The 25,108-nt window shown below is 49.3% G+C and overlaps 1 protein-coding gene across 1 annotated transcript in view; it reads left to right on the top strand.

The window, feature by feature from the left end:
* GPN3 (GPN-loop GTPase 3) overlaps positions 1 to 14,405 on the top strand; it is a 95,711-nt gene extending 81,306 nt beyond the window's left edge. The window contains exons 7-8 of the mRNA XM_086943017.1: positions 12,059 to 12,187; positions 12,808 to 14,405. Of these exons, the coding sequence (XP_086799143.1) occupies positions 12,059 to 12,187; positions 12,808 to 12,876 (198 nt within the window). The 3' untranslated portion in view covers positions 12,877 to 14,405. The remainder of the gene's footprint in view (positions 1 to 12,058; positions 12,188 to 12,807) is intronic.
* The last annotated feature ends 10,703 nt before the right edge of the window (positions 14,406 to 25,108 follow it).

Below are 25,108 nucleotides of genomic sequence, written 5' to 3'. Positions count from 1 at the left end.
TTCGGTCAAGCTCAATTGTTATTTGCTGGGGTCTGGTTGGTCAGCGCATGCCCGTTTCACTTTCTCTTCATTTTGTTCTCTTTTTACGTAGAATGGACCAAGTACTAATTGCTTGTTATTTTGATTAGTGTCCTTCTGCTGCTCGTTCTGGGATTGAGGTACTTTTGTTCTTCTTCTCTAGCCTCCTTATGAATCTTGCTTGCCTGTTGTTTTTGTTCGCCCAATTTCCTGTGTCAATGTTTGCTCCTTTATTGCTTGCCCAGTCCCACTTTCACCCCTCCCGCCACAAAAACATTATAAAGCCAAGTGGCTTTATCAGTGGGTTTTTTTAGCCATAGGGGAACAGTGCAGTTGCACTGCAGGATGGCTGAAAGATTCATTTTTTTTTTAAAAGCACTGTGACACTGCCAGCACTGACAACATCATAGCGCTTTTGATTTTTTTTTATTTAGTAAGAAACTTTAAGCCATGCTGCTGTACAGTTAGGCAAAAAAAAGAAACATTGGCCAAAGCGGGCGAACTTATTGGCTTTGCCAATATTTGTTAACCTAGACATTTATGACTGTCACTGTACCCAAAGATTATGTGTCTGTACATTACAGAGGGTTTGACGCCCACGGGTCACCAAGCCATTTGCTTGGCCGATAATCTGTCTAATCAGCGTTTAAGTCTTAAGACACTTACCTCTTATTGTTTGGCTTTTACAAATTGCCTCATTAACTTTGCAGATTTTGCTCAGCCCAGGTAAGTGCAAAATTATGTGTTGTCCGGTGCTCTGGTAGATGTACCTTACGGTTGTGCAGTACTATTTGTATATTTCCAATGTATGCTCTAGCCTAGTTAGCCTTCGATTCACTGGTGAAGCACCCATGTACTATTCAAGCAAAAGTATTAATGCCTGTTAATGGTGTTCCATTGACTTTATCAGCTGAATCGGGTCTCGTTTCTAATTAAATGCACAATTTGTGTGCCTGGCCAACAAACCATTGTTGAATCTTTTAGTGGAGACAGGCTGGACATCTGTTAGAGGTAAATTGGAGGATCTTAATAAGTGCAGATCTGCTATTAACCACAGACTAGTGCATTGTCTCTCTAGTAAGATGGGAACATGATACGAAACGAGAGTATGGAAAAACATCAATCTGCATATTGATGTGCTCTTTTTAACGATTAACCATTAAATGTGATAATTCACCTAGTATGAGATTTAGATTCGCACTTGCATGAAGATTCTTCTCGCTGCCTTACATATTAATGCTCTGGTGGTAACATTTTTAGGTCTCAGCCAAAGACCGCTTTTAGCTGTCTGTTGTCAGAGGACTACTGTGGACAGTACCAATGTTCACAAGGAGGTTTTGGCCAGCCAATTTCATTACAAGACCGGAGGCTACATTATGCATTATCCTTTAATAGCAACTCACAGCCGCATTACATCACAAAGGATAAAGTTCTAGAGTCTAATAAAGGATGTAACCAGTTAAAACAGTCTGCCTCTTTTAAAAGGGGCTCGCTAGCAGATAAGTCACTGCCTTTTACTTGTCCATAATTTACCTTTGTTTTGGGCCTTAAGCTTACGGTTTAACTAATTTAATTTGTGTTTTAATGCTGATATATTATTTGGCTTGTCCTTAAAGCATATATATATATATTCTTTGTCTAATTTGCGCAATCACTGCCCTCTCCTTTGTGGTGGCGCTGGCTTCCCCCCTCCCACCCCTTCCAAACGACTTCCAATTTATGGTTGTCTCCCTCCCCCTCGCTGTCTCCCTTCCCCTCGCTGTCTCCCTTCCCCTCGAGCCTTAGCCAATGGCCTTTTAATGCCGAAATCGTACCTCTGCCATTAGCGCGACCTCGCGGACATTTCGCCGACACTCCTTGATTTCACTCCGTTTCAATCACGGGACGTTTTTTTTCCATCGCGGCATTTTAACCGGCTCGTTCACACTCCTTCTTTGCCCGCGACCGCATCACAACCTTAGAGGAACAGGCATGTTAGCTTAAAGGAAGAGCCATTAGCAACACCCGCGTTGCGTGCCTCATTCCCCAAGCGTCTTTCCTATAACTGCGGCTGAGCTCGAGCGATTTCTCATCTTGTCAGTTACATCGCTTTCAGCCGCTGCCGGAGACCCTTTTCTACCGTTTCACCAACGCTTTCCCTTTTTGAGCCTAATATCGCATAAAAAAAAAAAGGAGGGAGACATAATAAGATTTTAAAGTTGATATATTATATTAGCCTTTACAAACAGTAGGCATATTAAGATTACTTTCATTGACCCTTACCAATCGATAGTTTTATTTTTAAGCACTCTCTGCTACTTACCCTTATTCTAGCCATTTTCTATACCTTTAAAAAAAATATATATATATTATTATTATATTATTACATTAATATTAATTCTTTAACACTGCAATATTCCCTTCTTACTTTTAAATTCCTGGTATTACATTAATTTTTAATTTGAATTATTCATATATATATATATTTTTTTTTTTTACACCTTCAAGGTCTATCCATCGCCATGTCTAACATGGAATCTGATGACACTACTGCAAGTTCACCTGCCCCAGTTAATCAATCGCTTAAAAAATTCTTACAACAGGAGATTAAATCCTGTATGATGGTAACCCTGAAAGAAGTTATGTCCTCAAAGAGACCGTTTGATCCCCAGGACCCCCCCTAACCACAGTAAGAGGACAGAAAAGACAAAGCACTGTGAAAGCACTACGGGTGGCCCTAGCGCCTCTTATGGATCGGGAGGTCCTAGCACCTCACTTTGGATTGGAGGCCATCGCGCCTCACTTGAACATGATGTTCCTCGCGACACTTCTTTGAACGGTGCCCATGGCGGCACAAATCTGAACACTTTGCAGTAGTGCTAACAATAATAACAATGTGGACTTTGACTCCTCTTCTTCTGAAGACGGCGTCTCTAGGGATCTTGAGGACTAGTTCGTCTTAGACCTAGATGAGGTCGAGCCTGACTTTAATTCCCAACCTGACCCAGAGCCAACCTCTAAAAATACAATTCTCAACAGGCAGACTGTTTCCTGGTTACATCCTTTATTAGACTCTAGAACTTTATCCTTTGTGATGTAATGCGGCTGTGAGTTGCTATTAAAGGATAATTCATAATGTCAGCCTCTGTGTCTTTAATGAAATCCAGATTCTCTAGTCATGTTAATAGGAGAAGCGCAATTCTTTAGCATTGATTGGCTGTCTAGTTAGTCTCATTTGCTTGCCTCTTATTTCATGGCTTTTCTTCCTACCTCTTCTGTTTGCCCCTCCCCTGGAGCAAAGCTTCCTTACTGTCACTGTGATTGATTGATTTCTGTCTTTCCACTGCTCACATTCAAGGAAGTACTTTTGTCTTTTTTATTCAGCACTGTATGGAGTTCATGTGTTTTCTTGCTCTCTCCTTCCTATGCTGCTTCTCCTCTTCATGTGCCACTTCTCTTCCTCAGCTACTTGGCCCTGTGTTGTCTCATCCAAAGCCACACCTCCCACTGTTTCCCCTCACCTTTTCCGGGCTATTTATTTTTGCATTTTATTATTTTTTAATTCCCCCTCGCCTCAAGCTCTGTTGCACCCCCGCTTACTCCAGACTCTGTTGCCATCCCTGCCCCCTGTATTGTCTTCCCAATTTTGTGGTGGTCCCCCACCCCTCCCGTTACACTAAAAATCTATTTTTTAACATTTTCTTTTACATTTTTGGGAGGGCCAAGTGGTGGTAATTTGCTGTCAGGCTGCTTAGTTTACAAAATGCACTTTCGCAAACACTTACATTAATTTCTTCTATTATTTAACGCTCCAAGATTGGCAACCGCCATTTTTGGAACAGTAAATCTAGAGGGAAAAAAGAGACAAAGTGATGGCTGTGCCATGCCATGAGCACTCATGGTGACACATGTACGGTACACCCAACTAAAGAGCCCCATCAGAGCTTAGGTTGCTTGTGTTCCGAGGCAGGGAGGACCTGGCCTAGCTGTTCGGACTTGACTGGTTCTATTGGAGCAGAGTCAAGACTGATTTGTGTGTGTCTGTATTCAAACTGAAGTGACATGGTGTGCAAAATAACTATGGACTGGGATTTGGCCCAGACGTAATACCAGTGGCTGAGATTAATTCAGGCATTCCATCCATCACTTTTTTGTTTGCATACATGCATCGATATAGTATCACGCTGGCTGCCATCATGGCACGTTTCTTTTAGCATCATCAGAAAACATTGGCAAAGCCAATATGTCTGCACTGACAGGCAAAAGGAGAGTTTATTGGCTTTGCCAATTCTTGTTTAAATATTAATTTTACATCTAGTCACAAAAGTAAAGTAATTTAGTCACAAAAGTAAAGTACAGTTGACAAATAATGGCACTTCATCTATGAAGGGGGGAAAAGGGTCTTGGTCTAACAAATGCAGTCTCTTCATCTTCCTTTGTGCTGTTTGTAATGTTTTTTTCTCGCAGCATTTGTATAGTGCTTACCCACACTGAAAGCAGTCTATGCTGTGTAGGGTGGATGGGTGCTATTTTTGTATCGCGCCTATGTGAGTAGTGTCCTCATAATGTGCATGATAACCACCGAGATGCAGTTATCTTATGGTACACTTCGTGTGGTGGTGTGATATTCTTAATAAGCTCTAACACATATAGGCAGCTACACAGCACAAGCCTGCCCATATGGACAGTAGGAAACTCAGCGTGCGTACACCAAAAGAGAGCGGGTAATCAGAGAAGGCACAGTATTCTATATGGTTGCAAGCTTCAGGCACAGATGGTGTTGATATGAGTAAAAGGATACAAAAAGGGCAAGAACTAGAATTCGTGGAATGAGGATTAGCAAAGTGCTTTTTCAATTTTATTTTAAAACCAGGATACAGCCTACTGTTGAACAAATACCCCACTTTGAGGGGGAAGGAATTGGCAGACCAATTAAGGCAGGCAACCTGACCACAAAGTGCACAATCTTTAAAAGGCCAGATTATACCTCCTCCTGCTAGTCCAATGGAAGCCACCATTTTGATCAGGGGTTTCATGCCCAAAGGCCTTCTCTAGCAGTAGTTGGATGAAGGCTAGTCGAGATGTGGCTCAGGCCTTAGTCAGAATAGAACCCTTCACTTGTGAAGTTGAGAGGCAAAGCACTTGGTTGATTGCTGCCTTGACAGCGCAAGAAAGGATCAGCAAGCCTCATATTCGCCTTCTGTCCTCTGCCCTACGTAAGAGCCTAATACTTGTCTTAAATCCAAGAGACCCGGGGCGTGGCCAAGAGCGTTAAGATGGCGGTCGCACTTTCGTAGTGCTGCGGACCCCTCCGTCATCCGCTCTTGAACCTGTTGCCATCGAGGAGCGCCTATCATCCCTGGCCACTTACCTGTCTGTCCTGAGTCCTGTGCCTCCTTCAGTGACGGACTGTGTGGTGCCCGTGTGCCGCGTGAGGCCCCTACAGAGACCTTGGCCTCGCTGCGTCTCCAAGATGGTGGCTCTGCTTCCTGGCTCCTCGGCCGGTCCTCTGGCTCGGATCTCCTCCTGAGGTGCCTGCAGTGCGGCGATTCCAGGGGTCTGGTGGCACTGTCTCGGCCAGCGCCGGAGGCTCTGTGTTTCCTCCCTCCTCCGGTGGTGTGTTTCCGGCTGGGCAAAGGGCGCGAAGAGAGGCACGGGATCCTGCCCGCGGCATCTCCTGGGGCGGATCTCGCGCTGTGATGTCTGCCGCGACTAAGGCCTCGTGAGCGAGGCCTCGTGAGCGACGGGAGAGGCGGGTCTTGTTCCCCCTGCCACATCCACGCTGTCCTGCCTGGTTGTGGCTTCTGGGGGCTGCTGAGGCTGTGGCTTGGACCCCGTCCGGAGGCCTGGCGAGGCAGCGGCCTTGATTGTCGGGCAGGCAGCAGTGGTGAGGGCAGGTGCCTTCCTCCTTCGAGCCCGCCTCCCACGCCGCCCTGCTGGACCTGAATTGCCACCAACGGGGGCCCTGCCTGATTTGCGGCTGCATTCCTGAGTGCCTGTTGCACACTGAGGATGGTGCATGGCCTAGAGGCGAGCACGCCCTGCGTCATGGAGATAACCCCAGAAGTGTTCTCCCACTGGGTGCCTGCAGCGTTGCTGTTAAATGATGAATATCCAGGAAATCCAGGAGAATTAAAGTATGAGTAATAAAGAACATTTAGACATCGCACACGTACCACTACAGCTGCTTCGTGGGGGATTACTGCTGCCCCCTCTGCGAGCCTGACTCTGCCGCTGGTTTCAACACTGGGATTCCACGGAGGCCTCGCTCTGCCGCAGATTGGTGACTGTTGCTTCTCCGTCCCCCTGGACGGGCGCCGAGGTCCACATGTGGTGACTCCCCGGATCATTGACCTCGGAGGCCTGCAGGCCTGAGGCCCTGCGACATCTACTGTGAGTACGGTGTGCCCCGCTGCGAGTGAGGATCTTTGGCGCTTCCCTGTGTGCCGAGCGGAGGTACCTGGCGCTGTGGGCCTTTGCCCGAAGTTTCTGCGAGTGGCGGGGGTGGGCCCTGCTGTCCTGGTCTGCGGCGCTGAGGGGCCCCACAGAAAAGAAGTCCGGGGACTTATGGTCTGCTTTAGGTGACCCCCTGGGGCCTACGCCGAAGGCCCCGGGTACCGCGGGCTCCCTGCTGGGGCTTGGAGGCAGCTGTGCTGGGCTGGTGCTTGCCCAGGCCTAGGTGGACAGCTTCCTGCACTGTGGGCCCTGCCGGCTGTGGGCTATGCTGGGGGTGAGGACAACCACGAACAGACACCACCACTGCCCTGGATGGCCATTGGGGGCGGGGGGCCCTCCTCACATCAACCCCTGGGCCTGAACGATATCTCTGGAGGAGAAGGATCCGCGGAGGACATGTGGTGAGGCCTGCTGCTCGTCGCCTGCTCCTGTTGGACGTGTGGCCTGGGCCCCGGCGAGCTTCAGCGCCTTGGAGTAGGGGTGCTGCGGCATCAGGGTGGGGGTGGAGGACTCTGCCGTCGGGCGGCAGGTGGGTGGGTGGGTGGGGACCCTGGTCAGGACGGCTTCCTTCCTTTTGCCCCGTCTCCTCCTCCTCTCCCCCACTTTCAGCGCTTCTCCTGTGCCCTGCGGGCGAGGTGGATTTACCTGGCCGAGTCTCTCCCGCCCGGGCATGGCCCGGCATGGCGCTGCGCCTCTGTGATCGCCTGTCCCTTCAGTCCTGGCTCTGGGATTGTCCTTGTGGACGGTGGGTGTGGTCGGGAACGGAATCTAACTGGGGGGTTCTTGAGCGCCTGGTCCCCACTGAGGGTAGAACATTGGCAGATCGGACAGATCCACGAAAGTCCCTGTCAACCAAACCAAAATGGACCGCTTCACCACTCCATCTGCAGAACTGGCTGCCATTCTCCAGGCCATCCTCACATCCCAGGCCTCGGTGGAGGCCAAAATTGCAGAAGTAAGGGTAGATATGACTCATTAGACAAGATCTTTGCAACGCAAATGCCCGAATTAAAGAGACTGAGTCCAGGATTTCCACTGTGGAGGACGACGTGCAGCAACTTAAGGGGCAGGTGGCCTGTCTTCAGTCCCACACTCAAGAGTTGCATCGCCAGGCGGAGGATGCGGAAAACAGGTCCAGACGCAATAACCTCCGCGTGGTGGGCTTTCCGGAAGGGGCGGAGCAGGGCCGTACGGTGGAATTCCTGGAGATGTTGCTGAAATCGTGGTTCCCTGAAGGAGCCGTGTCCCCTTGGTTCGCGATCGAGCTGGCTCATTGGTCCCTGGCCCTCATGCCACTGCCGGGTGCTCCCCCCTGTCCTATTGTCATGCAAGTGCTTAATTTCAAAGACCGTGAAACTATCCTGTCCGAAACCTGCAAACTGCCTCGGGTCCTCCATGAGAATTGTGCTATTACGATTTTTCCAGATTGCACCTGTGAAGTCCAGGGCCAACGGCGCTCATTCGGAGAGATCAAACAAAAGTTGAGGGCACTTAACATTCAGTACCGGCTCCTCTTCCCGGCTCGACTGAGGGTGGTTTTTGAGAATAAGACATTGTTCTTTGACAGCCCGACGGAGGCCTGTACCTGGGCAACAGAGGAGCGTCCTCTATGGGCTGATGGTCGCGCCATGGGGGGGAAGCGGGGGGCGGGCTGGGTCACTCTGCTCCCTCCTCTCCTCAGCCTCCCCGTAATCGCTCCCATAGGCGCCGAGATTGGAGGTGGGCCCGCCCGGACTCCCCACCGGGTCACACACAACAGCCTCCCCGGGCCAAGGTAGGAGCATCGGTGGAGGCGTTCAGGTTCCTCTGGCCGACTGGATGACGGTGGAGGTGTGTCCCGGCTACCGCGAATGACCTACCAGACACAGACCTCTCCAGTAGCCCGATGCTATTGAGGGACCCTGCCTGAACTGGTCTCTGCCCGCCAGGCCTTGCTCCACAGCCAGAGACAGCACAGTGTTTCTGATTTGTTCCTAGTTTCCCGATGGTCTTTGCAATCACGCATCCACTCACGAGGAGGGGACCTCCACGCTTCCCCATTCCCAAGCGTAGTAGTTTGGTTGTTCGCCCTGTGTATTGGGTGCTGTTTGCTAGGGGGTCGACAGATGCTTCTGTTCCTGAAGTGTGGTGTGGGGGTGAGGGGAGGGGGGGGTTGGGATTGTTTTTTTCTGTATGTTCTGTTTTGCTTTGTTTTTTGTTTCAGCTATCACAGAATGCCACAACGTACCGGTGGGAGGGGTGGGAGTGCCCCCGCAGTGCGCAATCACATGCATCTCCTTAGGCTCCCAGGCGCGACTGTACACTCCAAGCCACGCGCTCCGCTTAGACCAAGAGCAGTCTACCATGACAGATAACATCTCGCCTATGGTATCTCTCCACGTGTTGTCGTGGAATGTAAACGGTCTGCTGGAACCGTCACAAACGTACAGCGGTTTTAAGGTACGCGCAGCATCTCCACATAGACCTCCTCATGCTTCAAAAAAACGCACCTTCTGGGTAACTGCTGCCCCTTCTTGGGGCGTTACAGCTACGACAGGGTATGGCACTCTGGCTTTTCCAGGGGCTCGTGAGCGGTTGCAATCCTCCTAAGGCATGCATTGCCCTTTGTCCTCTCCCAAGTTGGGCATGACCCCCAAGGTTCATTTGTGACAGACTGTGGGTCGCTGGCTGGTACACCCCTCACTCTAATGTCGATGTATGCTCCTCCCACCTTGCTTGCGCCCACCTTGGCACACACAGCTCCTTTGCTCCACGACATGCCCACAGGTAACATGGTCATTGCGGGGGATTTCAATGCAGTCTTAGCCCCTGCCCTCGACACATCGGGAACCCCTTCTGCTGCTCGGGCAGCGACTGCGAAACAACTGCGGACATGATCCAAGTCTCTGGGGCTCTGTAGTGCGTGGCGCATTTGGCACCCATGCACCATCCAATTCATGCACAAATCTGCGGCCCACCACACACCCAAGCGCGCATAGATGTGATCTACGTCCCCACGCCCGATTGTTCAATGATTGCCGATGTCCGGATCTTCCCTAGAGGCATTTCAGACCACTCCCCGATACTCCTTAGTTCGGGGGGGCCCCCCTCCTGCGGCCAGTCAAACATGGAGGATGTATGCCTGGTTTCTCCAAGACCAAGATTTCAAGAAAGAGATAGGGAAAGAGCTTACGCAATACTTTGATTCCAATGAGGGTTCGGTGGCATCCCTGGGTACTCTGTGGGAGGCGGGGAAGGCGACCATCAGAGGTTTTGCAAAGCTGCAGCGTAAAATTCAGAGGCAAGCACAGCTACAGGAGATCTCTGCCAAGGAAGTGCAGGCGCTTCACTTGGAACAGCTCCTATCCACATCAGATGATGCCGCTCAGACTCGGCAGTTGGCCCATATTCTGGATGATACTAAGCAATTGTCCCTGGATGCGGCCAAGCTCCTCTGGAGGTCTTCGGTGGCAAGAGTTTACGGCTGGGGAGACAAGAACGGTACAATCTTACACAGGCTGGCCACATATCCCAGTGTGAACCGTATCCCGGAAGTGGTCGACCAAGCCGGAGTGGTACACCGTGCTCCCATGGCAATGGCAAATACCTTTGCCCGCGTACTACCAGAAGCTATATATCGCACAAGCCCCTGAGCTGACCGTTACTGCTCTCCTTGACCGTGGCGCGCCTTCCTATGCTGAAGCCGGCGGCCCAGAGGGATCTAGAGCGCCCCATCTCCCTGAAGGAAATTGAAGAAGCGATCACTCTGGTCTCCCGGGTAAGACTTCGGGTCCGGATGGCCTGTTGCAGGAATACTATGCTGCCTACCGAGGCACTCTAGTGCCCCACCTAGCAAACTTATTTAAGGAGGCAGTGGACAGAGGTTTGTATCCGCCGAAAACTGATATTGCCACCATTGTGGTTCTCCCGTAATCCCAGCATCCCTCCCGAGTGTGTGCAGAGTACCGCCCCATATCCCTCCTTAACACCGACACGGACTCAGGCTCTCAGATGGGCGTACAGGGCCCGGACCAGAGAACAGAAGTGGGGCCCAAACCCAATCTCGACCAACACGCGCTGTAGGTATGCCCAGTCCACTGAATCGAAAGCTTTTTCAAAGTCTATGGACAGGAGGGCCAAGTAAGGGGTAAGCAGGTGCCGATACGCCAGGGCCTGCTGCTGTCTTCGGAGGCAGTGGCGGATCCCCCGCTGAGGCATAAACCCGCACTGATCCAGATGCACCACCAAAGCCAAATAGGGTTTTAGCCGCTGGGTCAGAATGGTGGCATATATTTTAATTTAATAACCCTTGATGATGTAGACTGGCGCAATGCCCTTATGGCCCCCAGAATAGTCACTGTCTCCACAAAACTCAGCTGATTCAGTTATATTACTTACACGCTGCGTACCTCACTCACCAGCGACTACAGCGAGCATATTTGCGCACAGACGCGGCGTGTACCAGATGCAAGCATGCCCCGGCCGACTTCCTCCATATGGTTTGGTCATGCTCCCGCTTGGAGCAGTTCTGGGGATCCATTGAAATGGAGGTATTGGGCTGGGAGGTTCCTCACAATCCACGTAACTCCTTGCTGGGGATCACTGATGGGCTGGATGGGTCCAGGAATGATAAGCAGATTTACAACATAGCTATAATGGTGGCCAAGCGGGACATTGCGGCGGCCCCCGATAAGCCCTGATCCTTCTACCCTGGAGAGGTGGCGAAGAGGGGTGGACTGGTGTGCGACCCAAGAAAAAGCTGTGTATAAAGCTAAGGGCGTGTTAAGAACTATCGTAGAGTGTGGGGGAAATGTCTGGGGGCTGTGGAGGGTCCGGAATAATTGGACTCTATTTTCGACTAGGTTATTTTATGGGGATCGTTATTGGGGGGGTATAGTGATGGTGTAAATTAACTTATATCTGTGATTTCCGTGCATTGGCTGACTTGTTTTTATGTTTTAAAATCAATAAAAATGTGATTATCAAAAAAAAAATCCTAGAGACCCTTGGTCTTTCTGGTTCACATAAAATTCCTGAACTTCTAGAAGTTCCACCTTGTTATTAGTAGTGAATGACATTTGAGGATTAGAACAAGACATTATAAAAGGAGACTACCCTGCTTCTATTGTGTGGACTAGGACAGCAACAAAGCACACATTTGATAGTTCTCATTATGTTCAATCTTATCCCAGATGATCTCTAACCTGTGAGACTTGCGTTGGATCATATAGATTCTTTGCTAACCATATGTAATTTGCAATGCTAGAAACCATAGACGTTCTTATTTATTGGTGCTCATTTCACATATATGAATGGCTCCTCAAATAGTTACGGTTTATGTTACCTATCTTGAAGTACCTGCAAATCGCAGGTTGTGCAATATGTTGGTTTCACTATGAGTGTTAGTCAATGGAGCCATATCCCCTGCTTCCTAAAATCTCCGTTTTGAAAGAACGAGAATACTTTAGGCATTTGTGCACCCTGACAATAACCACTCTCGCCTGCTCTTCAACAGACTGCATAGGCACTGAGTAAAGTGTATAGTAAAACAAACGTATAGTTATAGAAAGTAATTGAATGCATCTACTTTTAAAGCTGACATTTCCTCTCAATCTCTGCTCTCTAGATTGATGACTACAGCATTGTACGCTTTTTACCTTTCGATCGATCCGATGAAGAATGTATTAACATTGTGCTACAACACATTGATTTTTCCATCCAGTACGGAGAGGATTTAGAATTTAAAGAGCCAAAGGTAAAGATTGTGTCTCGTCCAAACCAGATTTTGTTGTTACTGTGAAGTAAAACCTTCAGACCACGTCAGTGTTTACTTTAGCTGTAAAACTCTTTCGGGTACAACAATTACATTGCTCTGTTATACTGAGCCTAATATGGAGTCCTTTTGCAATGTTTAGCAATTGCTGCCATAAACACTGTAGATGGCCTACATGACTCAAGAGTCCTACTGCAGTTTCTAACAAATTTTGGACTGCAGAATGTAAAAAGACCCTTTGAAGAACACTTTCTCCTATTAGTATTTGATGTCTGAGTAGCTAAATTTAGTTAAAGAACTTCCCAGACCCAAGCTTGAAATGGAAGAGGAAGCACAGCAAGGGGGGCTTGAGGGTGGAGTAAATGTAGTCGGCCTCTGGACAGGGAGTTAGGGGTGTCCCTCATTAATGTTGTCTCTCCTTTGGGTTCTACTTACATATCATCCTGTTTAATGAACATGGGCCAGAATAACAAAGAATTGTGCTGTGGATCACACAGCTGTATGGTCACTTTCATAAGGTTTTCCAACACATTTCCTTTGTACGGGCAAATTGCATCTCAACAGTAACGTTCCATAATGCTTAATGTTTTCTTTTGTTACAGGAGGTTGAGGAAGATCCATCATCCAACTACGACGAATTTTTTCAAGACCAAGTCGATAACCAAAAATAACTCACTTGTTGGTTTAAACTCTCTTAATTACTTTTCAACAAATAGACGGAGAAGATTGCCTTAAGACGCGTGCTCTACATATCTACATTGGACGGCTCTGGATCCAGAGACACGAAGACAAATGTGTGACATTAATGCAAGAAAATAGTCATGACTGCAGTGGCAGTACTGGCTCTTTAACTTCTGAAAGGCTTGGGTATCAGAAAGCACTCGCCCACACTTTTCACATACAATTGTGCACCCTGAAGCCCATTGTAGTTTTTCTCGCTCATGCCGTTAGTGCGGTGATCTGTAAATAAATGGACATTCAGCAAAAGAACGTGACCTATTTCAGAGACTGTATTTATTTATTTTTGTGGACACATCATGCTATAGAGGATGTATATAGGCTTGTATTAATCCAATATTTAAGCATACCGTTTTGTCCACTCCAAGACTTTGTGTTTGTAATACAGGTTAATGTATAACTTTTATAATTGACTGCTCGCATTTTTACACTAGTAGGGTGTGCCCTTTCGCGCATTTCCATGATATTCTTTTAAACAAAATGTTAAAGGAAGTAAATCACTTAACTGTGGTAGGTAAAATCAAACCTTTTTGTAGCCTGAACTAGAAACGAGAGAAACGCAGAAAATCAATTGTTTTGTTTTGTGGTCTAATTTTCAGATAATCCTGTTGTCAAGCCCCAACCTACTAATTCTTGTTTCTTTACCTGGACACTTCCGAACGCTGACACTGCTGTCCAGGTGCCATTTAGTACTGAACCTTTTAATTTTAAACTGGAAGAGAATCATGCCTCTGTAGTGTTCACTGACCTATGTTGATGCAGTGTTTCCTACTAGTGTTGTTTACATCCTGTATCTGCGGAGGCTCTTCCAGGAGTGATCAGGGAATAGCCAGTGTCTTCACTGTTGCTTCTGGTGGAAAGGAGCCAAATACAGGCTTACCTGGAAATTATATTAATATCAAGCCACAGACGGCGTTCACAATTGAGGTAAATTTGATTTATAAAATACACAGAGGAATAGCCACACACTAAGCACCAACGTTTATAAGTTGTGAGGCTGATGGAAAATGCCTCCCACAAGCACATTTTTGCTGCATCTGAAATGAAACTCCCAGACTCCGTTTTTTTCATATGTGTAAGCATTTCCTTCTTGTCGAGCTTTGTATTTCAAATGTATCCTCATGACAAGTCAGTCAGTTGGTAGTACAGTTATCAATCACATAAGCCCGTTCTAATGGTATTTTTTTGTCCAATGGCACTTAATAAATTTGGACTTTCTAAAGACAACGACCGGACTAACTGCCAGTTTTTTATTAAAAATGTGGGTCAGGACGGGTTCTTGTTCCCCCACAAATCTATGTTCACTCTTAGTGTATTCACAAACCGAATGTCCACGAAATGAGTTGTAGTTTTCAATGTTTTTGGTCTTTGGTGAAACTATTTTTTTTATTTTGGCTTTACAAGTGTCTTCTTTCCCATTGTATTATCAGATCAATAGACAATAAAATGATAGTACATCAGATTTTGATCTCTGCAGCATGCTGCTCTATTTCATACTTTCATTTTGTTCTTGGTAACGGGTCAGCAGTTCAAAATAGGGTAAGTGTTCATTCTGATGTGTGAGACCCCAAACAGGCGCTTCAAAGAAGAGTCAGACCGACCTCCCACTTTGCTCCCTAACATTGTATGGATCATTTAATAAAAATTCTCTCTTTTCTGGTGTTTACAAAAATTTATTTTAAAAAGACACGTCCTGTGTTTAAGGGAATTTTAATATTTAGGTTATGCAGCATAATTAAGATATATGGTACGTGAACTACAGTGACTACGGACTACCACTTTCTGATAGGGAACTCACAGTCAGTCAAATATATTTATTCGGATAAAGAATAGCCATAGAAGCACGAAAGATAACACAATGTACATTCGAGTTTTTTAACAATCACAGCCTAGCACAAATGTACTCTGGTACATAACATATAGAAACATTGATAGGAAAGTTGAATGTGTCCACAAAGGAGTACGTTAATAATACCATGCGAAGATTTTGTAAAAACATAACACTTTTAAACAAAGTTACCAGTAAACCATGAATATAACCTAAAGCTGAAAAAGTACTCGCATAATGAATCTTGTACAATTGTAATAAAAACACTATATCAAGAGCCATCTATGCACAGCGAGGAAATAGAGACTTAAAGGTGCAACTTAGGGGCGTGGCCAAGATGGTGACCTGATCGGAGGCAGGTCTCTGTGGCTCCCTGCCCTGGCCCTCGCTTAAATCACTTTAACACGGCCAATTCAGGCCCCACAACCACAGCACTGACCCTCACCTGCTCGCGGCTGCGGACTGCACCGCCAGCACGGCTTCGGAGCCTGCCTGACCAGGAGGGGATCGACAGCGACGCAGATTCGAGATCGTAGCGAAATGGTGGACGCTACGATATGCCCGCCGGCGCTGCACTAACAAGAAGTCGCAGCCCACGTGGGTAGAGGGCCGGTCGGCTCATCGCCGGTTATCCCCGAGAGTCCTGCAACCTGCTAACTCCGACCAAGGGATCGCATCCGGGACCCTGACCTCCGCCTCCCCCTGCAGCGGCCCGGCCGAGAGGAAGAGGGACACCCGCTGAGCCGTGAAACTCGAGGCCCCGGCTCCCGGGCCTACCACACCGTGGACCCCGGCGGACGGAGCCCGGGCCTGTGTGGCGACCGGCACCACGTGCGGAGGCCGGAGGTGTATGTAGCAGCCCGGAATGGGCCGAGGGGCAGAGCGGCCTCGTTGGCGCCATTTGCAGTGACGAGGTAGGAGCCAGTAAGAGAGGCGTCTGGACGGGAACCAGGGACTCCACCGCGAGGTCTGGAGCTGCCGCAGCCAGAAGATTGGAGGTGACTAGCGATCTTGGGTGTGACGAGCGGGAGACTCGGGGGGCGCGATCGGGCATCCGGTGATCGACATCGTTGATTCACGGCAACCTAGGCTGCCGGTCATGAGAGGGGTGGGCGGTGGCACCCCACGAGCGAAAGCTTAGCACCGACTGGGCGACTGCTGCCGCAGCCTGAGCACCCACAGATCTTCTGCGGCCGCCGCGCCCGGAAGAGTAGCCCGTCGACCAAGGAGTGTGGGGATCTGAGTTACCGGCAGTAACCGCCAATAACCCCGAGGCGCGGAGATCGAAACGCCGCCACAGACATTCCACCTCCAACCTACCTGGGCAGTGAAGAGAACAGATCGGAGGGCTCGACCGACCATTTCCCGAGGCGGTGAACTGGGACGCGGGGGAGGCGGTACAACAGCAAGGAACTTTTCAACATCGTCAAGGAATTTACCAACCCCTCGGCCAACTCCAACGACATCACCCTTTCCCAAGCCCTCTGCGACTCCCTGGCTTTATTCTTCCACAACAAAATTGCAGACATCCACAACAGCTTCGACAACCAACCCGGAGACCAACCCACCCAACCATATGCTGAACATTCTCCCCCCTTGAACGCTCTTAACGACTGGAACCCAATCTCCACTGAGGACACCATCCGCCTGATGAACTCTATCCACTCAGGATCCCCCACAGACCCATGCCCTCACCACATCTTCAACAAAGCAGACTCCGTCATAGCACCGCACCTCCGAGACGTCATCAACTGCTCCTTCAACTCCGCCACCTTCCCGGAAAGCTGGAAACACGCTGAACTCACCGCCCTTCTGAAAAAACCCACAGCAGACCCCACCGAACTCAAAAATTACCGCCCCATATCGCTTCTTCCATTCCCAGCCAAAGTCATCGAGAAAGCTGTCAACAACCAACTCGCCGCCTTCCTCGAAGCCAACAAATCCCTCGATTCCTCACAATCTGGCTTCCGAGCAAAACACAGCACTGAGACCGCCCTCATCGCAGCAACAGACGACATTCGAACTCTACTGGACAATGGAGACACAGTCGCCCTCATCCTCCTCGACCTCTCTGCAGCCTTCGACACAGTCTGCCACAGTACCCTTTTACAACGCCTCAGAAACATCGGAATACAAGGAAAAGCACTCGAATGGATCACCTCGTTCCTCACCGGAAGAACCCAGAGAGTCCGCCTTCCACCATTCAAATCCGAAGCCACTGAAGTCATCTGTGGCGTACCACAAGGATCCTCACTCAGTCCCACCCTCTTCAACGTATACATGAGCCCCCTTGCGGCCATCGCTCGCCAACACAACCTCAACATCATCTCCTACGCGGATGACACTCAACTGATCCTTTCTCTCACCAATGACCCCAGCACCGCCAAAACAAACCTACACGAAGGAATGAAAGAAGTTGCCGAATGGATGAAACAAAGCCGTCTGAAACTGAACTCAGATAAAACAGAAGTCCTCATCTTAGGTACATCCCCCTCTGCTTGGGACGACTCTTGGTGGCCGGAAGCCCTTGGAAAAGCACCCATCCCGGCAGACCACGCACGGAACCTAGGTGTTATCCTGGACTCTTCACTCTCAATGAACAGATAAGTCAACGCCGTATCCTCATCCTGCTTCAACATTCTTCGCATGCTCAAAAAAACATTTAGCTGGATCCCCACCGAAACCAGAAAAACAGTCACCCATGCTCTGGTCACGAGCCGACTGGACTACGGAAACACCCTCTACGCAGGTACTACCGCTAAACTCCAGAAGAAACTCCAACGAATCCAAAACGCCTCAGCCAGGATCATATTAGATATCCCACGTAACGAACACATCTCTGGCCACCTGAAAGACCTCCACTGGCTACCCGTCAATAAGAGGATCACTTTCCGACTGCTAACCCACGCACACAAGTCACTCTACGACATCGGCCCAGAATGCCTCAACTCACGACTGTCCTTCTACACACCCTCCCGCCAACTACGTGCTTCCAGCCAAGCCCTCGCCACTGTTCCCCGCGTCAACAAGACCACCATGGGAGGCAGATCCTTCTCATACCTGGCAGCTAAAACATGGAACTCACTCCCCACCTACCTTCGCCTTACCCAGAACCACCTAGCTTTTAGAAAGCAACTTAAAACTTGGATATTTGACAAGTAAGCGTCCTCTCCTCCCTAAGCGCCTTGAGACCCTCTGGGTATGTAGTGCGCTATATAAATTCTCTGACTTGACTTGACTTGGGCAGCCCAAAAAGCGGAGAACCATCAGCCAGAGGCTGTGCCTTGACCATGTCTTCGTCCAATCGCCGTACTGGACGCACGATCACCGACATGCTGGTGAAGGGTGCGACCAAAGATGAAAAGAGCCCTGACAAACCGACACAGGCGGCTCAACCTAGGGATGGTGACCGAGCGGATGAAGAAGCGCCAGCTACGAAGTCCTTTATGGAAGCGCTATTCACCTCCCTCAAGGAAGATATTCAGACCCTGAAGCAGGAGATGGCAGGGGGATACAAAGAGCTGAGAAGAGATATGGATGAAATTGGAGAAAGAGTAGCAGAGGTGGAGACAGCGGACATTATCAGGGGCGAGGAAGTGCATGTCCTGCAACAAGAAATAATTAGACTCCAGGAGCAACAAATGGACCTGCAGGCACACACAGAGGACCTGGAGTACCGCTCAAGGCACAATAACATACGCGTCCGGAACGTGCCCTCAAAGACCGAAGGGGGAGACGTGACGGCCTATCTACAGGGCCTGTTCAGAGACATACTGGGGGAATCGGACGACTTTGAGATCTGGATCGATAGGGCACACAGGGTAGGCCTTCCACGACGAGCCGCCAACCCCCAACCTGATATCCTTGCCTACCTCCCGGACTTCCCCCTCAAAGAACGGATCTTGAAGGCGGCCCGGCAAAAACAACCCATCATTTATCGTGGCCAAGCGGTGGAACTCTTTCAGGATCTGTCCGCAATCACCCTTTCAAAACGGCACTATCAGCGTCGGGACGCACGCACATTTCAGATTTAGATCTGTGGAGACACGCTCACCCACACACAACGGCGTACACCTACTACCTCGGCGGGCCACAAAACGTACGCGCGGCTTGATTATTTTTTGTGTTCTTCCCAACTGACCTCACAGGCGCAGGAGGTGGAGATACTCCCAGTCTCTTTATCTGACCACATGCCCGTGGTAGCGTCCTTTCGCGTCACAGCCACGCCAGGCCCCCAGAGGCACTGGAGACTGCGAGATGGCCTCCTGCAGGCCCCAGCCAGGCAGGAGCGGCTCAAAACGGCGCTCGCTCAGTTTTTGACGCACAGCGCTAACGAGGACACGTCTAAAGCCACGCAATGGGCAGCCGCGGTGAATTCATCACGATAGCTACGGCTAATAATAAGGAACGTGCAAAGAAGAGGGCCGAACTCACTCAACGAGTGGCGGAACTGGAGCAGATGCACCAGCGCACCGGGGCGGCACGGGGTTTGGCGCTAACTCTGCGCTGAAAGGAAAATGCTGACGGCCCTGGACCAAGACGTGGCGGAATACGCCGCCATGCGCCTCAAACATGCGTACTACACCGGAGGAGACCGCTGCGGGAAGCTACTGGCGAGCAGACTGCGAGAGCAGCACCAGAGACAACATATACGATCCCTCCAGTCTACGCAAGGCGCCCTTATCACTGAGGATGCAGCCATCGCTGCGTCCTTCGGCGATTATTACGCTGCCCTCTACGCTGCTGACCATCTAGACCCGCAGGTCAGCCTGGACTACCTGCAAGGCGCAGCACTCCCATCCCTGAACGAGGCGCAGGCGGCGTTTCTCAATCGCCCCATTGGCCTTGAGGAGGTCATTTCGGCGATTTCCTGCCTTAAATTGGGGAAATCCCCAGGCCCGGATGGCTATACAGCGGCCTTTTATAAGACCTTCTGCCCGCAAGTGGCCCCTTTGTTGCGTGACCTTTTCAACACATTCGATCAACCCAGCGCCATTCCTCCTGACCTTCCAGAGGCGGCCATCTCAGTAATCCCCAAACCCGGGCGAGATCCAGCTAGCTACAGCTCGTATCGGCCAATCTCCTTGCTGAACATCGACCTGAAGCTTTACACCGGCATCCTGGCAAGTCGTCTAGCACCATATATGCAGCAACTGGTGGAGCCTGATCAAGCGGGCTTCATCCCACAAGACAGACTAGCGACAATACCAGCCGAATTCTTCATCTCATCGAGGCCGGGTCACGCACGAGACCGGGCTGTATGCTCCTCACCATCGATGCGGAGAAGGCATTCGATAGGGTGCATTAGCCCTACCTCGACCTGGTGCTACAACGCTTCGGAGTAGGAGAGGTCCTCCGCAACCGCATATTTAATTGTAATCGCCAACCTAATGCAGCAGTTCGGGTCAATGGTCACACCTCCCGGCGGTTTGAAATTGGCAGAGGGACCAGGCAGGGGTGCCCACTTTCTCCCCTCCTGTTCGCGCTCTATATGGAGCCACTGGCGCAGCGGGTGAGGCAACACGACCTCATTTCTGGCATCCCCTTTGGCAGAGACACGCATAAGATCAGTCTTTACGCTGACGATATCTTATTATCGCTAACCAACCTGATGCAGTTCCTACGGGCTCTCTTTGTAGAGCTCCACACCTTCGCGCTGGCTTCGGGTTTCAGGATCAATGTAGCGAAGTCGCAGGCCCTGAATATTTCGCTGTCACCGGAGGTCCTAGAGGACGCCAAAGCGGAGTTCGACGTGCAATGGTCTGAGTCCACCATCCCCTACCTGGGAGTCCTTTTGGCGCCTACGGTGCAGGCCACTACAGAGGCCAACTACACTAGACTCAGCATGAAACTCCAAGACCATCTCAGGAGATGGAAACACCTCACTCTGTCCTGGCTGGGCCGGATTGCGGCCGCCAAGATGACCCTGTTGCCCCAGATTCTTTATATATTCCAGACCCTCCCCTTGCGTCCGCCAGCAGGGTGGCTTCAGAAGACACAATCGGAACTAGCACGCTTTGTCTGGAACGGTCGACGTCCGCGGTTTAAACATACTATTGCCGCGCTACCGCCTGAGCACGGTGGAGTAGGCGTGCCAGACCTCACACTATATTTCCAGGCGACGCAACTGCGCACATTAGTGGAAAGGCACCAACTAGAATCAGGCAAGCACTGGCTCTTTCAAGATCAGGCTGTGGCAGGCCGCCCACTACAAGGCGTCCCGTTCTTGCCGCGTGGTCATAGACCCCCCAACCTGTACGCCTCAATGGTCACTAGCACGGTCCTCGGGGTGTGGGACAGGGTGGCCGTAGCTCGAGGGCTCACCTCTTTCCCCTCACCGATGACTCCAATCTTCGAAAATCCGGACTTCACACCGGGTCTAGACTCTAAGGTCCATGCAGCCTGGAGGGCGACTCCCTGCAGGGATGTGGGACACATGTTCGACCTCAAGGGCGTCCTCCCTTTCCAAAAGGTGAAAGAGAATTCCGGTATTTCCGAGACAGACCGCCTGCCTTACCTGCAGATCCGCCATTGGGTTCTGCACCCTTCGATCGAACCCGGGGCGCAGCGACGCCTCACCCCATACGAAAAGTGGCTGCTGACACGCACATCTGACAAAAAACTAATCTCAGACCTCTACCAGCACTTACTCCTCACCAACATACATACCTACAACGCAGGGAGGGCCAGATGGGAGAAGGACCTGGGGCGTCAACTCACAAGGAAAGAATGGGAGGGAGTGTACTATAGAGCTAGGCACTCGGCTCACCACACAGGTCTTACCGAAACAATGACCAAAGTTGCCACCTATTGGTACCATACACCCGAGAGGCTACATCGATGGGACCCCCGAGTTAGCGACCGCTGCTGGAGGGGATGTGGGGAACTCGGAACGCTGGAGCACCTGCTCTGGAGCTGCGACAGACTCCAGCCCTATTGGACCCCAATCCTTGATTTGATAGATTCTCATCTAGACACGCAGATACCTAGATTCCCAACTTATATTCTACTAGGTCTTCCTAACGCCCTGATGTACCCCTTGAAATCCTGGAGAGGGAGGCTTATTGCGCTAGCACTAGGGGCAGCAGTTCAGAACATTGTGGCTCACTGGAGGGCCGTCCAACCCCCACAACAGTTGGGCTGGCTGCATCAGCTTTGGGCGACCCTAGGAATGGAAAAGTTGTCTTTGGCCAAGGCAGGGAGGGGGGCAGACTTTGCAGCACTCTGGCGACCTTTTCTGACCCTGCTGACCGGAGAATTCCGGGAGCTAAGCTGTCCCCGCTACTTGCGACTGCTGCGTCTTGCGGACACCCCACTCCCGGGGCCTAGAACGCAGCCGCGCAAATGCAAGGCCCCGGCAGGCGCTATACCGGATGGCGCACAGTAAGAAAGTGATAGACTATGGTTTCTATTCTCGCTCAATGGACAAGGAGAGGGGTGGTTATGGGAGGAGGGTGTAAATGAAGGGGTTGTTTTACCTTTTTTTTTGTTTTTTCTGTTCATTCTTGCTTCAATATCAGCTCCGTTTGCACCTACATAGCACTCCTTATAACGCGGCCGGCCCGATTGGGTTGTAGGCCGCTTGCTGTGTTACCTTTAGCGGTCGATGCTCCCGATGGTCATGAATACACATTGGCACTGTCTGTGACCACCTTGTACACGGGCTGGCACAGATGGCTGTATGAGGTGCAATGCTCCTGTTTGTTGCTCAATAAAAAAGATTTAATACTAAAGGTGCAACTTATGAGTCTGATTAACCACATTGTTTCCCTAGTCTCAGGGCATATTGTTAAACTCTGGTTACTGCAAAAAAAAAAAGTCATCACAGAGGCTAATTGCTGTAATGCTAGTAGTGCCTGTCTAGCCCTTATTATCTTCAAGTCACAGTAAAGGCAGAAGACACAGTTTCAAAGGCAGCAAAAAAAGTTTGCAAACCATAATAAATTGCAGAGTGCTCTGGGTGGTGCTTTGATCAAACAGGAATCAGTCAATTTCTCAAACCAGGTACCAGAGTTGGGAAACGTAACTAAGAAGTGCACAGTATTTAATCTGAAGCGCAATAAATAAAATATCTGCTGAGGATTATTAATTCACAAGAGGTAGGATGCAGGTCCATCCCCAACAATAAATCAACATGATACGGCACTAGCGGCTTACTTACCGCCTAAGATCTTCAAGTGTGACACCATACTTTAGCTTTACCTCTTACTTGCTTATTAATGTAGCTTTTCCTGGGTCATTAAAAAGCTCTTGGAAGCCTAAGGACTGAAAAGTATCCTTTATATATGTCAACCAAGGAATACAATAGACCCTACCCAGATTTAGAGTATTTTATAATCTGTTGAGTGAGACTCTGCGTAGGCTTTCGCCATACGGAAAAACCACCATAGAAGTGGGCGGATCTTTATGTAGTCCTTGATGTAAAATTAGCCCAACTCACTATGACCAATGAAAGTAGGGCAACCATGAGGGGAGCACCAGCAGCCTCTTTAAAAATCTGTTCTCAACTATCTGAAGTCGATTTGCTGCTTCAACACCCCACAAACCAGCCCCATACGTAGACTTACATTTAATTAGTAGGTTTACGATCAAATTTCTGTGTAAACCTGAAGATTGGCTGTATCGATCTGCAAAAGTGTTGAGGTACAATGTTAATTAAATGACCCCAAGATAGCGATGAGCGTAAAGGAATACCTAAGTAAGTGAAGGTCTTACCCTGACCCACTGTAGAATAGTCTATTACATGGGCACGCTCTTTTGTATTCCTTGATCCAAAAATCATAGTGAAGGAGTTAGGTAAATTTGTGTTAGGATCCAGGTGAGGTGAATTAATAAAAAAAAAAAAAAACATCCTCTGTAGACCATTTTCTGTTCTGGCCAGTAGAACTGCATCATTTGCATAAATTAGGATGTGGACCGGGTGCTTAACCCACAAGCAGCAAGTAATCCCCAGCATTTCACAGAAACTTTTCTCCTTCGCTCTTCCACATCGACCAGGACGGCACATGGGTGAACCGACAACATTTCCACAAGTATACATACTATACAAAATACAATTAAAAATTGGAAATTCTAAATTATAGATATTTCCTAGTGTCAAATATCACATTATTCCAACAATAAAATACTTGAAGTATAACAATTATTTTTCGTATAAACAGGCAGGCGGTACAGTGAGGAATCCACAAGCAGATACTGTATCCACCAGAAAAAGCGGTACCGAAGGTAAGTAATTAACTTGTTCTTCTGATGGATACATCTGCGTGTGGATTCCTCACTTTTTTATTTGAATCCCCAAGCAGTCCCGCTCTTGGAGGAGGATGCCTGCCTACCTATACCAAAACATCCTTCAGTACAGAACGTGCAAAATGGCCGTCTCTCCTCACCTCCAAGTCCAAGCAATAGTGCTTTGCAAAAGTGGGGAGGGATGCCCAAATGCCGCTTTGCAGATGTCTACAACAGGGACACCTCTGGCCAAAGCCGGAGAAGACGATTCGCTCTGGTAGAATGAACTCTAATACCTTCTTGCCAAAGCGTAGCAGATCTTAATACTTAATACAAAGGCTAATCCACCTGGACAGCGTTCTTTTATGGACAGCCTTACCCTTCATCTTGCCCACATATCAGATGAAGAGTTGGTCATCCAGCCTGAAGTCCGTATTCCTGTCCAGGTAGAATCGGACTGTCCTCTTAGGGTTCAGGCGGTGAAGTCTCTCCTCCTCCTTAGAAGGGTGAGGGGAAGAATAGAAAATAGGCAAAGTAATGTATTGCCCTAGGTGGAAAGGAGTGACCACCTTAGGCAGGAAAGCAACTCTGGTCCATCTTATCCGCATGGAATGAAGTAAATGAAGGCTTGGAGACAAGAGCTTGCAACTCACTCACCCTCCTAGCGGAAGTGATTTCAACCAGAAATATTGTCTTAAACGGCAAGAACCTTAAGGGACAACTATGTAAAGGTTCAAAGGGAGAAACCATCAAGAAAGTAAGAACTACATTTAAATCCCACTGAGGCATGATAAAGGGAGTGGGAAGAAACATATTAGTGAGTCCTTTAAGGAATCTCATAACTATGGGAGATTTGAACAACGAGCGTTGATCTGGTAAACAGAGAAATGCAGATGAGGCAGACAATTAGCCTTTAACAGTGCTATTGCACAACCCTGTTGAGCAAGGGTAAGCGAGAAACTCAGAATATCAGACAAATGGACCCTCAATAGATCTATCTCCACACCACTTATCAAACGTGGCCAACCTACCAGAATAGACAGATTTGTTGGAGTGTCTCCTGGCCGATAAAATAACATCCACCACATCCGGTGGGAAAGAGAAAGAACTCC

This window comes from Lissotriton vulgaris, chromosome 11 (assembly GCF_964263255.1).
Source record: "Lissotriton vulgaris chromosome 11, aLisVul1.2, whole genome shotgun sequence".
NCBI lineage: Eukaryota > Metazoa > Chordata > Amphibia > Caudata > Salamandridae > Lissotriton > Lissotriton vulgaris.
The sequence above is the reverse complement of the archived record's forward strand: the minus strand, read 5'-3'. Positions and strand labels throughout refer to the sequence as shown.